This window comes from Pelodiscus sinensis, chromosome 1, assembly GCF_052426305.1.
Source record: "Pelodiscus sinensis isolate ZL-2025 chromosome 1, ASM5242630v1, whole genome shotgun sequence".
NCBI classification, from domain to species: domain Eukaryota; kingdom Metazoa; phylum Chordata; order Testudines; family Trionychidae; genus Pelodiscus; species Pelodiscus sinensis.
In genome coordinates this window covers 190,464,608-190,480,301 of record NC_143052.1, presented here as the reverse complement: position 1 = coordinate 190,480,301, position 15,694 = coordinate 190,464,608, and the positions used below count along the sequence as shown (strand labels likewise).

Here is a 15,694-nt window from a genome sequence, read left to right as displayed (position 1 = left end):
TTTGCTGCAGGGTTATTTTTTAAACCCAAACTGTATATTGGCATCAGTGCTAACTACACAAGCCAGGAAGGGGGGGTTTGTATTCATCAGCTTGGCCATTTAAGTCAAGTTCTTATCAACATTTTATGGTGATTACATAAAGTTATGATACAGTTGTAAACTGCACACAACAGTTAATGGACATATAACACCATGTTGTATTATCCTGATCAAGATAAAGCACCAGGTTCTTCTGTTTTAAGGTTCATATTAAATTCTCAGCAATGCTACCTGCTAGTTTAATTCCTCTCTACTGTGATGAGGAAACACCCAGCTATTTGTAGTTTAGTATATGAAGGGATATTTTCTGGGAATTTCATCTTCTGAAGACAGTATTATAAAACTTGCATGAACAGAAGCAGAGTAAAGGAAGAATGTAATTATGCCATATCAATAAATAAAGGCTTCAGAGGGTGAGCCGAGTTTGGAAAAACTTAAACAACGAATAGTCTAGCAGCACCTTAAAGACTACCATCTACATGTTTTGCTAGTCTTTAAGGTGCTGCTAGACTATTCGTTGTTTTCAGTTTTTCCAATAAATAATGGAATAAATAAATGGCTCATTTTCAGGGCTAGTTATACTAGTTTTGGTGCTTAAATACTATGCTGATGGACAGGACACCTTTTTCCAATTATCTAATGAGGTGTAAAATGAAAACACACTCATGCTTAATTGCACAATTTGGAGGAAGCACTTTTCCAATAAAACGTTGATTACAGTTGAATAGATGTACCTTGTGCACCTCTTAATATTGAATTACATGCTGTGTAGAAATGAGAGAAAACACTAGGCCAGATTCTTCTGTATGCTGTATTTTATATACATTGTTTTTTCAGCCAAAGTGATCAGAAAAGATTATCCTTGTATAAGTATGATCCTATCCCACATGATCGCCTTGCTTTCTACTTATGAACATGCTTGTTTTTTGGAGCAAAAACCTGCATGTTGCTTTTTTTTTAGCAAGTAAATACAAAATACATTTCCATGGTTTGGTCAGATAGGTAAACAGCTACTTCAGATTTAACTATTTGCATTATATGGTTAGTGCAGTATCTAACCCTTTTCCCCTTTGATTTAGATGACGACACCAGCTTTTGACTCCTTCATTGATACTTCTCTGTTATCCTAGCTATATAATTTAGTTTTTCATTAATGCCAGACAGCATATCTACCTGAAGCAGTCCTCGAAACATCTGGTCATGTAATCCCATAGAAAATCTGTACTTAGGGATGTGATCAACAAGTTCACTGTTTTAACAATTTCGGAGGCAGTTCTATTCTCTTTGATTGCACTGTAAGAAGGACAAAAACACTCAGTGAAGATTAACCAAATATATACATTTTTAATTATCTGATATGTTCTTAGAAAGTTGGCCTGAAGAATAGACATTTAATTCCTTCATTCAAAACAACCATTTTGGAATAGCTAAGTTTTACAAGTGTTTCTGAAGAAAAGACAAATCTTTAACATTTAATTTGATTTTGTGAACAAAATATTAGAGCTCTGGTCACCTTTCAGTAATAAACCTAACACACACATGGTGGGTGTACATATTTATTTATGCAACACTGCGTATATAAATACGATGATAGCAGCCAATAATCTAAATCAATTATCTCAAATCTTCTTGGTTGGCAAAAACAATCCCGTGATGCTCAAGTAGAACTCAATGTAATAAATATAAAAGTAAAATCAGAACATAAAAATTAATAACTTTTTGTACATAAAGACACTATTAGTTTGACGCAAATATGATTGTAAGGTAATTTAGCTGAATAAAAGCTCTCTTATGAAAGACACAATTGCAAGTATTAGTTGAAAATGGTTATGGTATACCTTGTAAGTACATTGCCACTTTGACTGTAGCTAAGTTTAAGATCCAAACCCAGCACAGCTTTGCAATAAGAATAAAAGGCTCGAATCACTTCAAGGAACAAATCCCCAACAACTTGTGGCCCTGCAATCAAAGAAAATATAAATCCAATAATTACCCCAAATTGATTAGCCCAGTAATCTTTTACAAGCTTTTCGTCTAAAACTGAAATTCTGATTATAAATAAAATGTACATTCCATGGTTACTTATGTAAGAAAAAGGGATGAGACAATGGTTTATGACATTTTAAACTACTATCCAGATGCACCTGAGAGATCAAAAATTAAATAACTTAGTTTTGTACACCTTAACAGAATGTGAGATGGCCATAATTTTACAATTTTTGTGAAGTTGCTTGAAAAGTTGGACTATTTATTCCACATTTCACTTCAGAAAAGGTTAAGTACAACAATCACATCATATAAATATTTATTAACCAAGAAAACACCTTTTAAAATAAAGCTGCCTATGTTACAATGTATCTCAAAGAAAGCCACCCCTACCTCCCGAGAAGAAAAGCAAGCATCCTGTCACATTTAACTGAGCACGTGAAGGAATTATTGCTTTCATTGAAGTAACTTGCTTCCTTTGTAGGCAAATGGACACTGAGTACCTTTTGGGGGAGGAGGGAAGTCTGTACAAAAATTTTTTTCACTCAATAAAGGACAATATACAGGCATCCCGGTTTTCAAACTGCATCCTGATTTTTCACATTGGGTACGTCTACATACCAGTGTTATTCTGGAATAAACTGACGTTATTCCAAAATAACATAGTCCGCCTCTACATAACAAGCAGTTATTTTGACATAACGCTGAAATAATATTGAGCTGGAAGACTTCTTACTCTGACTCGTGTAACCCTCATTTTACGAGGTATAAGGGAAGTTGGAGGAAGAGTGCTCTCTCTCTGACTTCCTGCTGTAGACAGCGCATATAGCTGAAATAAGCTATTTTGACTCAAGCTACACAATTAACGTAGCTCAAGTTGTGTAGCTTATTTCAGCTTTAGCCCTGCAGTGTAGATGTGCCCTTAGATGCTATCTGATGTATTGCTGAATTTGTAAATAACAGAGGGGCAAATGCACTAAGAGAAATAAACAGATGTTTTCCTCCATTCATGAAACAGGAAAATCTGCCAGACAAATACAAAAGAATTTAAGTATCTGTCAGCTAAATATTTATAAGGTCAGAATATGACTTGTTCGTTTATGGTACCATCTATACAAGAGACTGTGATAAAATTCAGTTCTAGTATGCCCACTTCCCAGTGCAACATTTAAAAAAAAATTGCCACAGGAGCTGGTTTACAGCCATTTAATTCGTTCAGAAAGAAAGAAAGAGAGAACTTGTAAGCAACAAGTTGCCAAAGAATACAGAAGTCTCAAATAATCACAAGTTACCCATGAGCTTCTTGTGTCTGTCACATGTTCAAGTACAGTAAATACTTTCCTGAGCAGATTTTCCAAAATACTGGTATATGTGGAAAGTCAGGTAAGTAGTCTTGGCTCCTGCATAGAGCAGAAGGATGAGCCAGTTCTTTATGGGTGAGGCACTGTCAGTTTACAGAGAGGACTGTGAATCCCTTGAGCACATGACAGACTGAGGATATAACTGCTGCAGGGAAACAGGATGTGCAGACCAATCAAGGGAGGGTCAGAAGGACCAAGATGGGCCTGGGAGTCTTTTTATAGGACCCTAGGCAGGCAACTTGCCAGGAACAGACACAAGTTGGGAAAGAGTGTACAGAAAGAGGAAGCTTGCCCAAGAAACTTAGGGCACATCTACACAGCAGCATTATTTACAAACTGATGATATTCCGAAATAACACAGTGTGCATCTCCACAACAAGCCATTATTTTGAAATAATATTGAGCTAGAGGACTTCTTACTCCAACTCCTGTAACCCTCATTTTATTAGGAGTAAGGTAAGTTGAAGTAAGAGTGTTCTTCCTTCGACTTCCTGCTGAGTATACAGTGCCTAAAGCCAAAATAAACTATTTCAACTTCAGCTACACAATTGATGTAGCTGAAGTTGCATAACTTATTCCACTTTTAGCCTGGCTGTGTAGATATACCCAGAGTTAAATGAGATAAGGAAGGTGACTGGGGAGGGATAAGAACTGGCTGCTTTCCTAAAAATCAGAGAAGTTATGCAGCCTGGGAAAAGGTATGTGATCAGAAGCAGGTGAAGACCAGAGACCAATGACAGATTGGTAGAAAGTACTACCCCCCCCCCCAGCAGAGAGTTGAGCATGATACTGAGGTTGAAACAGATGGGCTTCTCGGCCATATAGGACAGGATGCTTGAACCTGGGGTCTGAGGAGGGACTGCACCATTTGGAGGTGATTAGCAGAAAGCCTTCTATACATAGCAGTTCTTAGCAGTCCGTGTCAGTAGTGATATTTAATATTACCTATTTCAGGTTTGTCAAGGAGACTAATTAGGATACGGAAAGGTTTCAGATGTGCATGATCTTCTAAGTCAGACTCAGAGAACTTCTGATGTAATATTTCAATCAAAGCCTGTTAAAAGAAAACACAAAAAAGGGTGACAACTATTAAGGAGAGATGCGGTCATTTTATTAATTTTAGGTAATCAAGGAATTTTTCAGTTCATTTAATACATATGCTAGAAAACTTCTGGATAAACGAGATTTGTTTTTAGTAATTCAGGTAAGCTAGCAAAGGTGGGACTGGCAGTTTTCATTAGATTCCTTTTACATTGCAGGGCTCTAAAAAGGAACAGAACAGCACAGCATGTGTTCAGACTTCCCGGCAAATGACCACAAAATAATGATCACTTCCTGTCTGTTACACTTCAGGAAGGCAAGCCATGCAGGACATACAGTGAACAAGATGAAAGGCAGTTTGTTCTGAGGTTTAACACAGAATATAAAAAGTTATGGAGAATAAATACCAACCTCAACTAAAAGATCTTTGGAGTATTTCCCAAAAAAATAAAGGGCATGATCTTCAAAAGCTGCAGAATCTGGAGCAAAAGTACCCCCTTTAATATCAGAACCTACAAATTAAATAAAAACATTAGGAGTATAGAAAATACTGATGTAACATTTATACCATAAAACACACACTAGAAGCAATTATATTCTTTTTAACCTGAATTTCACTCTAAGATGTAGTTTATGCTCCAGTCCAGGCTGAATGCCTGCAAAAAATGTGTGCTTATGTGGAGACCAACCATTGAGTAACATGCATCTCTCTTTCTAGGTCCTCTAATATACTGAATCATGCAGATTTTTCTACATAACATCTAAAATACTATCCTATCCATTCTCACAACTAAAACTCTTATGGAGGCGCTCATGTCTATTATTGCAACATCCTTCTGTTTGGCCTAGACTAGGGATGTAAAAGAGTAGTCGATTACCCAATAAGCCTAGGCTTATCAGGTAATGAAGTCAACTACTCGCATTTCTCCCCCCTTCCCCCCGAATGCCAAGATAGTTTTGACTATCTTTTAAGTCTGTACTTGTACAGTGCCTAGCACAACTGGATGCTGGTCAAGGACTAGGATTCCTAGGCACTATGGTAATACAAGAAGCACCATTATCAACAGATAACCATATCCCTCCAATCACTGAAATGGTTTTAGCCTAATGCATCCTTCTGGAAGTGAAAGATAGGCTATCAAAATCATAGTCTGTCCCTGCTCTCCTCCCTCACCAGAGAAATTAAGCAACTGGATGGAATGCTGGTTCCATGACATCAATGGGAATGTGGCTACTGATGGCAACAGAGCCAAGATTTCGTCATGCTGTTTTCTGTGACACTCCCAAAATCCTGACAGCCTTGTGACTTATGACTAATGCTCTTGATCCAGCATCAGTTTTCTGCAGGACAGAACACTGCACTGGCAAAAGACAACCTAGCCAGCCTGGTATTAAAAATTTCTTACAAATGGAAGACTAACAAATGTTACTAACTGAAGCAATAGCTTTATCATTTTAATTGAGGTAAGATTCTTATTCACTACTTTAAACCAACACTTGCACAACTTGACTGAGACTCATATACTGCAATTTAACAATCATATCTGTACAAAATTGTTGTAGGTACTCTTCAATGCTTTGGAATGTAAATCAAGATTTACAGACAATAAAGAATATTTCTGCTTCAAAGGGATGTTTGCTCTTGGACTAAAGTTATCCCCCAAATCTGTTACAGACAGTCTGAGACTGAACTTTGATGAGGGATATTAAGTATTTGTTAGAGACAGAGGTTTAAAAAGGCACAATATATTTATCAACTGAATAAATATTGGCATAACAGAGCTCTCAATTAAAAAAAAAGTCATTTATGAAGAGATTTCCATTATTTACCTCTAGAAATACAGTGGACAAAGTACAAATTAGATATTTAAACTGAATGTCACCACACATTGCACAGTACCTAGCAACCACGCATATAATCTTCTATTTAGTGACATGTCTCTCCTCAAGAGTGTCTGGGTAGCTGCTGAGAGAATATGGACTATATCAGACCTGAGCAGTGGAATAGCGCTTTCACTGTAGTCCTAGACAAAGAAGAGAGACAGTTTAGCTGTAGATTAACTGTAAAATTCACAATTAACTGGCCACCAGCTTTTCCACTACTGTATCCGATACTATGTTAACAGATCTAGTCTACTAAAGGGGAACTAGGGCAAATCATTAACTAACCTGCATTTAAAATGAAATTGATCCATTGAAGTATTTCTTTAAAATTATGTGATCATTTTCATATTTTTATTGCATCAAGTGCAATTAACCGATTTTGCTATTTACTAACAAATTACATTAGCTGACATCTTAAGCACTAGGATGATGATAGGAGAGAAAATACAAAAAGGAATAAGGAAAAAAATCTATTTAATGACAAAGTATTTGATTTTACAGGTACAGTGTAAATAATTTTAATTTAGTCAGGACAATCCCAATCACCTAAGAACTCAGCTAGGAAAAAAAAAAAGTATAGTTAATTTCTTATACATTGTTGCTCAGAACGGAGTTCTTCACGTTTTACGTTAGCAACCCCTAAGAGGGAGTTTAAAAACACCAAAGTTTGTCAGACGTAATGCATGGTAATCACTATGTGGGACTTATGGGGGAAAAGGGGATGTCTAATCCTGCAGAAGTCAATGGCCAAACTGTTAACTGTGAAGGTTGCAGAATTAGACTGTAAGGATTTATCTACATGGGGAGGGGAAGGAAAGGAATTAACTTCCCCCCCTTTTCCCAACTCTGCAGCATCAATTCTCAGAGCTTGGGTCTATAGGTTTGTGCTAGCAGACCTTAAACTATAGCACGAAAAATAATTACAGATATTCCAGTCTGGACTGGAGCTCAGGATCTAGAACCTGCTTCCCTCCCAAGGCTTCAGAAACCAAAGTCCAGCCCAAGCTGGAATGTCTACATGGCTATTTTTAGAGCCACAACATAAAGTCCCATGAGCTCAAGCCTGTGGGTTCGGAGACTTATTTCTTAAGGGTTGTTGGTCCCTACCCCCAGATAGACATATCCTCGGAAAGAGTAAACAACTGGTATGGAGTCACAGGAATATTTAGGATCCTACAAGAATCTTCCCTCAGTAAGATCTTACCCTTCATGCAATAAAATGTAATCATAATGACATTCAGTGACTCTTACCAAAGATGTATAAAATGGGAAAAAGAAGAGAAGCACTTCCAAAGTGTTTCTTTGCACGAGAACATTTGAATCCATTACTGATGCACGCAATGATTTAACCTGTAATATGAGAAAAACATAAATACAATTTTATTTATGTTGCTATCATTGCCTAAGATATAAAGATTGTAGAGTGCTAACAAATATTTTCATTATCTTATCATCTAATAGGAATTCCATCATCAGTACCTTTACTTGGCATGTTGTTTTAGGATTAAAACATGACAGTTATAACAGTGGTAGCAACAATGATAAACAATTGCAACAAATCTTGTACAAAGTACGTCATGCAAGGTGTCAATGGAAAAATTGTGATTTAGTGAATAGGATTATCCTGTTTCTATGTCATTTTTGTATCTCAAGTGATGAGTATTGACTGCATGCCCATATTTCAAATGTGTTTGCTCCCTATGAAAAGAAAATTAATTTATATATAGTTTAGTAAGCACAGTGTGAATGGACCTATCAACTTGATGGTTCATCAATGAACACAGTGAGCCATAGAAGCAGTTTTTCCCTGCCTAATGGGCCTTCCAAAAGATATTTTAGCCACAATATGGGTAATGGGTTCTTGTAGGACTCATCACAGCATGCAGCAGCATGTTATTTGCTCATGTATCTCTGGATCCCACCTTATTGCTGCTTAGTTTTTTGAAAAGTACAGTCTCCTTCAGCAAAGAGACCTTACAGTAGCACAGCTGTACTGCAACCACCTGTGCCACTGTAAGGTCTACAGGGTAGACATAGCATAAGACTGAGAAGTTTTCCCTCCACATGGAGGAAAGTATAAAAGGCCCTGGAAGCATTTCTATTTTGCCTCTTTCCTGCTCTGATCTGTGGACTACGGATTTATAATAAAAGGAACAGACTAATCAATGGTCCTTCCAATCTTTTGGATGTTAACAGACATCCAACCAGTAGTTCATTCCATCACTGCTTCAAACCTGATCCAAGAACTTTGCAATTTGCGTATATAGTTGATTCCTTTGACTTTTTGAACTTTCCCCTCTTTCTTTTCTCTTCTAAATAAACCTTTAGATCACTAATCATTAATCAGGATGTGTCAACTTAAGGTGCAGGTATTAAAAAGTAGTTACAGTTATTACAGTATTTCTGGTAAAATGATAGATAATTTAAAACCCATGAAACTTTTTTTTAATTTAAAGAAAGGAAATATATACTGGAGTTCTCCTGTGGGTTTACTGCTAGTCTGGTTTAGCTGTATGTTATTGAAAACACTACATCTGATGTACAATGACAGAGTTTGACGCTCCATCTCTAAAGGCAAAATGGAAAACCAAAGATGGGAAATGTCAGTTTTATTTTTCCTTTCTGGTCTTTTCTGATTTAGAGCAAGTCAGATCCTTAATGTTGTACTTAATAGTCCTGTAACCAATGAAACTGCAGAAATGCTGGGACTGTAATGGAGTTTGGTTAAAAAAATATCAAGGACATGCTACCCTTAGGAAGTTCACTCTCCCATGTACGGTTCTCCAGTCATTTCCTATTTTTGTCCTAGTTTTTGGAAACAAGAATTAGGAGAGACTCATTTTCACACAAGCACTTCTGGACAACTGCAATAGGTAGGCAGCTAATACTAGTAGTCACAAAGGATGATCTTTTCACTAAGTGCAAGAATATATAGGCTCTCACCCATCCGCCCCTTTTTTAAAATAGTGTGTAAAACATACTGATTTTGTATTGTTTGTGTACAGTGACTAACAATAGAGCCTCAATTCTGACTGGAGTCTTTGAATACGAATGCAATACAACTAAACAACGGGGTTAAGTCAGTTTTACTATAAAAAGGCAACAATCCATTCCTTATATGTATCACTGACCATGGTTTTAGATTATCTATTTGCCATCCTATATATTGGTCAAAATTTGTAAGAGTTATTTTTCATTATTTTTTAGTTGAGATTCTCCATATGCTAATCTCATTGAGCAAATTCACGTTCTGGTGGATATACTTTAAAGAGCTTGGGACTTTAATGTGTACTGAGAAGGACACCATTTTCCAATGACAGTTCAAGATATCCCACGAGAAACGCAATTAACTTACTGTGGTCTTATAATCAGTTCCCAATATGTACTTCTGCTGTTTTCCAGGCAATTCTCTGTTGATATGACTCACAACAAATAGAGAAGCAGGAAGTCTTATAGAAGGGCTGACCAGAACACTCCCCCAGAGAGCAGCATAGAACACTTCTTGGCCTGTTAGTACAGACAGCTTCATAAGCAAGGCATCTGTCCTATGTGTAAGAAAAAGTTAATCCCATTAAACACCAACACAGAATTCAAGAACAATAACTTAGTTAATACCCTGTAGCTTTTTAAATGCCCATTTCAATACCCTCCCTTTATTTGCACTTCCAATGTTCCCTTTACGAGATCATTTTGCCATAATGGCAAGTGCTGTAACAATTCTTTTACCATCATGCACGCTCAATGGAATGTTTGTCTGCCCACTTTGGCAACTTCTCTAGCAGCTACCTGTTCTGCATAAATGCCTCGCAAACAGTAACTTGACACTAAATAATGCTATAGTTCCTGGCAGCTAATTCCTGAACTAGTTAAAATGAAAATGTCATGAAAGCTATGTAAGAAGTTTCACAGAATGATGAGATTGGTGATGTATTTTGCTGTTTATGTCACTTTGTCTCCGTGTTTGCTGGACTGCTCATCTCTTTACTAATGCAATAAATACATTTATTTTTCATCAATGATTATGAAAATGTATAGTGTTCACATTACAACAATGTATCAGGTGATCAGGTTCAATACTTATAAGTAGCTAAATGTAAATTATTATTTTAAACACCTAAAAACTTAGTGATAATTATGCAGCATTTAAACCAAAAGATGACAAAACCATCATATCCCCTTGCCTGCGGAAGAAAAGTACTGTAGCATGTGAAAGCCTTGTGAGAGATCAGACAACATCCTGTACAAACATTACAGAATAAAGATAAACTTTACTGAATTAAGTTTAATGCCTTCAGGGCTTCATTGTATGAAAAAAGAAATTATTTATATGGTATTTTGGTATTGTATGACACTTCTCTTGTAGACTTGACTAATGCAATTTCTGAGAAGTACAGGAACTTCAACTTTTGGGACAGTAAGCATGAAGTAGATTTTCTAGCAAATACCTGAGGTGAGGGGAATGCAACTGCCTCTAAGTCCATCCTTTTGAAGCTTCGCCTTCACCAGAAATGCAATGTCTGTCTGCTTACCTATTCGTGGTCTCTTCAAAGGCCCAAATAGGATAAACGAGTGACTCTCAAATTCATGAGGGTTCCCGTTCTGGACAAAAGGATGTTATGACTTTGGATCCATGTGAAAACCCAATGTTGGGATTTTGAAGGACCGCAAAGGTCCATGTTGGGAGGAGGAGGATGGGTCTCTGGTAAACTTATTAGTATTCATGTAGGTTTATTTTTTTTAATTAATTCACTCTAATGCTTTTATCATAAGACTAAAGCATGCTTGCTTAGAAAAAGCTGCATGGAACCTCAAACCTGTGGCAATTATACTGTGTATCATCTCTGAAAACAAAGAGAAGAAAGCCTGTTCAGGCAGTCTGTCTATTGTGGAGAATTTCATAGTATAGCCAGGGGACTGTGAAGTGTGGAAATACCTTAGCCAGAAAGAAGAGACACATGTGTCTCTACCCAAGAGAGGCAACAGCTGGGAAGCAGAAAGCCTAAGGGGATACCCTTCAAGATGATAGATGTTAAGTGCAGATGCCCTGAACTGTGTCAAGCCTCTTCCCTCTCTAATGTCCAATTGTCTGCAATAATATTGCATACAGAATGCAAACCTTGGTTCTACTCTAACAAGCAACCGTATGAAAGAGAAGCCGGTTTTCTTAAGAAACCGGATTCCAGTTTACATTCAGTTAGCTTACTGATATAAGAGGACTCTTGGCCCCTTACTAAAACTCAGTGGGATTTTTGGTTGACCAGCTCCTAGTACCAAAGGAAGAGAAAGGGTTGATGGGAAATTAGGACCCTAAGACTAATAGTCCCAAGGAACAATGGGGAGAGGCCAGTGCTCCAGGCCAGCCTGACAGGACAAACAGGCTAATGAAGGAGTCAGAAGGCCTGGATGTGGGAGGCTCCAGAGAGAACCAGCAAAGGAGCCCAGGGAGCAGAGAGCAGGGCTACAGCAACAAAAGCATCCCCTGAAGTAAGTCAGTGCTAGGGCAGAGCCACAGAAGTAGCCCAGAGAGCAGACCTGTGTTGGGAGGAGAATTGCAGCAACCAGAGCCAGAAACACCTGAAAAAGCAACCAGGGAGTTGGAGGCACAGTGGAGCTGGGGCTGAAGCCGAGTGCAGCTGAAGAGATTGAGGGGGACTCTCAGCAGAGGGCCCTGTGCAAGGAGACCCTGTCAGCCAAAAGGCCTTGAAGGCCAGACTTAGAGAGGGACTGTAATCCTGAGAGGGGTGGGGGGGGAGGTAGGAGCTGATATTGGGAAGAAGGGTCCTGCCACTTAGAGCCTGAAGGTATGCGGTCATCGCCAGAGCAAGTGTCCAACTTCCAGCATCCCTGAAGCACAGCCAGGGCTGAGAAGGTGGTCTGGGATGTGTGAGGAGCAGACTGTGAACTTTCTCTCCATTCCATCTCTAATGAATGTTCCTTTGTCACAGAGGAGGGTGATTTGTTTTCTTTTCTTTCCCATTTTTCCCGGTTTTTAAAAATTGCTTGCAGTTTAATAAATATTTGCTTTGAACTGTATGTAATTATCAGTAGGTCAAGAGAAGCATCCTGTGTGGAGAGAGCATCTGAGAGTGGGGACAACCTACCCCCTGACCTAAGTAACCATAAGGTTGGGGGTCAAGCACCCCCAGAATCTTGGGCCCAACTTTACTAGGGTTATGGGGACTCTGCCTCACAGGAGAGTGGTAAGGGAGCCCTTGAGGTCAGGGAGGCCTCTGGGTAAAGGAAGTGGGAGCAAGGGCCTAGATCCTTTCGCTAACTCATTTCAATAGGGTAATGTAGAGCCAAGAAAGTTCCCCACAAGAGCAGAACCATTGCCCTGCTTACACTTACTTTAATGACTACAAGTTTTTCCACTCAAAAAATCCTGCATAGATCCTAACAATTGTAGACACAGCTTTGAATATAGGCAAAGTTTACCCAGCTTAGTTGATTCTTACACAACCATGAAGAGTAAAACAACTAAAATTTATTTTTCTGCTTACTTTGTTCCACCAACAAAGTTAGTGTTTCATTACAAGAAACTTCACTATGATTAGTTATCCCATTTGTGCATTCTCCCACTCCCTGACACATACAGCTAAAAATGAAAGGAAGAAAAAAAATTGTTTTAAAGGGAAATGTGATTATAAAACCATAAAAACTGAAAGGGGATATGGGGCAATATATGAAACCAACTCTTACTTCAATCTTCGTCCATTTCAACCAAATATTTAAAATAAAACAACCAAAACTTTGGTTAGGTCAGATGAGAAGACAAATTAGATTCATAAGAACTACTCTTCCCACACGCACTCACTTTAAACTCACTTGTTCATGCAGCAATTGGATAAGTATGTTGCCTCTTCTGCATCTAACAGCCTGTGATTTAGCAACTGAAAGCTATTTACCAGTAATTAAACAAATGCAGCTTAATTTTGTTCACTGATAACTGATTAGCTAACCTTCAGGGTAAAGCTTTTTTCTATTGTTTAAGACTTGAGACTATTTTACAAAGAAACAATACATGACATCATACACCTTTTGGCAAAACAGACAATTATAACTAAAAAATTCCATCTTTAATTGGGAAGGAAGACAGAATGCATCAACCTTGAAAACATATGTATTGTATTGGAAAACCACATTTAGTTACTATCTATGATATAAAGATAGTAGTCAGTGAAATATAATTAACGTTATCTAGTGGTGCAATTCCTGAAACAGGCTGTTGCAAAATAGTTTTGTTAAATCTATTACTTGATGAAGTACAATCATTACATAACCAAAAGCCTAGTGACTAAGTGTACTGCAACAGGACCTCTTAACTGGATATCCAGCATGAATTGCTACAAAGGGTGTTGAACTTTGATGACCAGCCATGTTCCCTGCATGCCATGCACGGGTGGCCATTCAGGAGAGATTCAAATGCCTCTCAGCTAGGTTTTTTGTTTCTTCTTGTATTGCACAGTCACACATGCCTCAGTGGACATAAATTAATTTATTCTGCGTATGGACAGAAAAAATCTGCACATGGATGGAAGAGATTAGAGGGAACATTGATGACCAGTTGGTGTTCTCTGAATCAACTTGATCAATACTACACAAGGAGGTTTTGGGTGAGAAAGACATTTTTGATAGTAAGTTTTAAGAAGTGAGGCATTTTACCAAGGTCTTCTAGTACAGAATGGTTGCAATCCAGGTATGTACAGAACACAGGAACTTCCCTTTATCAAAATAGTAAGAGTGCAAAGAATACAGGTGTAGTTTAGTCTGTCAAAAGAATTCTTCAATGCCCCATTACAGATTTGAAGAGTAAAGATAAGTATTCAGAAATTCTGAAAGGAGTGCAGTGCTCTCTTTCTAGATATAGTGGACTAGTAAGTTTTAAGAAGTGAGGCATTTTACCAAGGTCTTCTAGTACAGAATGGTTGCAATCCAGGTATGTACAGAACACAGGAACTTCCCTTTATCAAAATAGTAAGAGTGCAAAGAATACAGGTGTAGTTTAGTCTGTCAAAAGAATTCTTCAATGCCCCATTACAGATTTGAAGAGTAAAGATAAGTATTCAGAAATTCTGAAAGGAGTGCAGTGCTCTCTTTCTAGATATAGTGGACTACTCAATTTGGCTTGAAGCAACTTTCTCCCCAAAGTTTAACTTTTCAGTTTTTTATTCTTGTATTTCTTCTGCCCCCCCCATACTTTTCCCATGTCCCTTTGCATGTCACATATCTGTCTTTCCTCCATTCCCTTCCCACTTCTGTATTTTTCCCTTCCCATTCCATTCCTTAGAAGCCCCACATTAGATACTCATCCACAAGGAGGGTATTTCTAGATACAAGTCCTTCCTCCCTACCATATATAAAATCGATCAATGAACAGAGACATGATAGAATATTGCATTTCATGTTTCTAACTTAACATAAGCAATTCCACCTGTCGTAAATTTCTGATCCCTCCTCCAATCCAGGCAGCAATCCAATTATAAAGGCTTGAAGACTTGGCAAGAGAGACTTCTGCAGAGGAAGAAAATATTTCTCATACAGACCAAGGAGAACTGGCCTCACTGACATTGCTGCATTTGCCAGCAGGGGAAACAAGCCAGAGCTTAAAAAAGGAAAGAAAAGAAAAAAAATCAGTTGCTTAAAATAATCTATTATGAAATTTCAAGTCTGAGTTTTGAAAGAGCAATTTACCTGTATAGGAATAAGTCTTTGGAAAGCCATTTTGTCCCAATTATTTTAAAGATGATTTCATAGGTCTCTAGTGCTTTTAAATGCACTCCACTAGGCAAAGCTGGATGTAAACACTGAGATAATCTCTTACTGATTATCAGACGTCTTGGCAAGAGGGAATACTTCAGGTTACTTTGAAGAGCCTGTACAAACAGTGAGGAGACAAGGAGAAAGAAGAAACAACAAGGAGTTATTGTACATGCATAACAGCCAACAACTGACCAGTCAACATTTTGACAAATAAGGTTTTATGATAGAAAATTAACTTATTAGAATTAAATAAGGCACTCAAGAGTTTTCATCCACAAAATGCATAAGATCACATTAACAGAGATAACTAGACTTGAAGAACTGGTGTGGAAATGAGTCCAGTAGTAACAGATTTTATTATTAATTATTATTATTATTTTGCACACAACCTGTAAGCTTTTATTTTCATTTCACACACAAGGATGGCTGATTTTGTTATCTCAGCTATACTGAACAGTAAAATGTAATTGGCAATTTTTAAAGAACATGACTACAATAAGCATTAATTAGGGTTGCCAGATGGTTTAACTAAAAATACCAAACAATCCCCTCCCCCCCCAAAAAACACACACACAGGGGGAATTCTGTTCAGAAACAAAAAGGGGAGAGAGACCAAAGTTGTT

The 15,694-nt window shown here is 37.7% G+C and overlaps 1 protein-coding gene across 6 annotated transcripts in view; it reads right to left on the bottom strand.

The window, feature by feature from the left end:
- Positions 1 to 15,694, bottom strand: part of DOP1B (DOP1 leucine zipper like protein B) — a 97,099-nt gene that overhangs the window by 67,429 nt on the left and 13,976 nt on the right. For all 6 annotated transcript variants that reach the window (XM_089773894.1, XM_075911637.2, XM_075911610.2 and 3 more), the window contains 9 exons: positions 15,003 to 15,184; positions 14,743 to 14,913; positions 9,667 to 9,856; positions 7,563 to 7,661; positions 6,328 to 6,451; positions 4,839 to 4,939; positions 4,332 to 4,440; positions 1,878 to 1,998; positions 1,213 to 1,332 (listed from right to left, as the gene is read on the bottom strand). In XM_089773894.1, the coding sequence (XP_089630020.1) occupies positions 1,213 to 1,332; positions 1,878 to 1,998; positions 4,332 to 4,440; positions 4,839 to 4,939; positions 6,328 to 6,451; positions 7,563 to 7,661; positions 9,667 to 9,856; positions 14,743 to 14,913; positions 15,003 to 15,184 (1,217 nt within the window). The remainder of the gene's footprint in view (positions 1 to 1,212; positions 1,333 to 1,877; positions 1,999 to 4,331; positions 4,441 to 4,838; positions 4,940 to 6,327; positions 6,452 to 7,562; positions 7,662 to 9,666; positions 9,857 to 14,742; positions 14,914 to 15,002; positions 15,185 to 15,694) is intronic.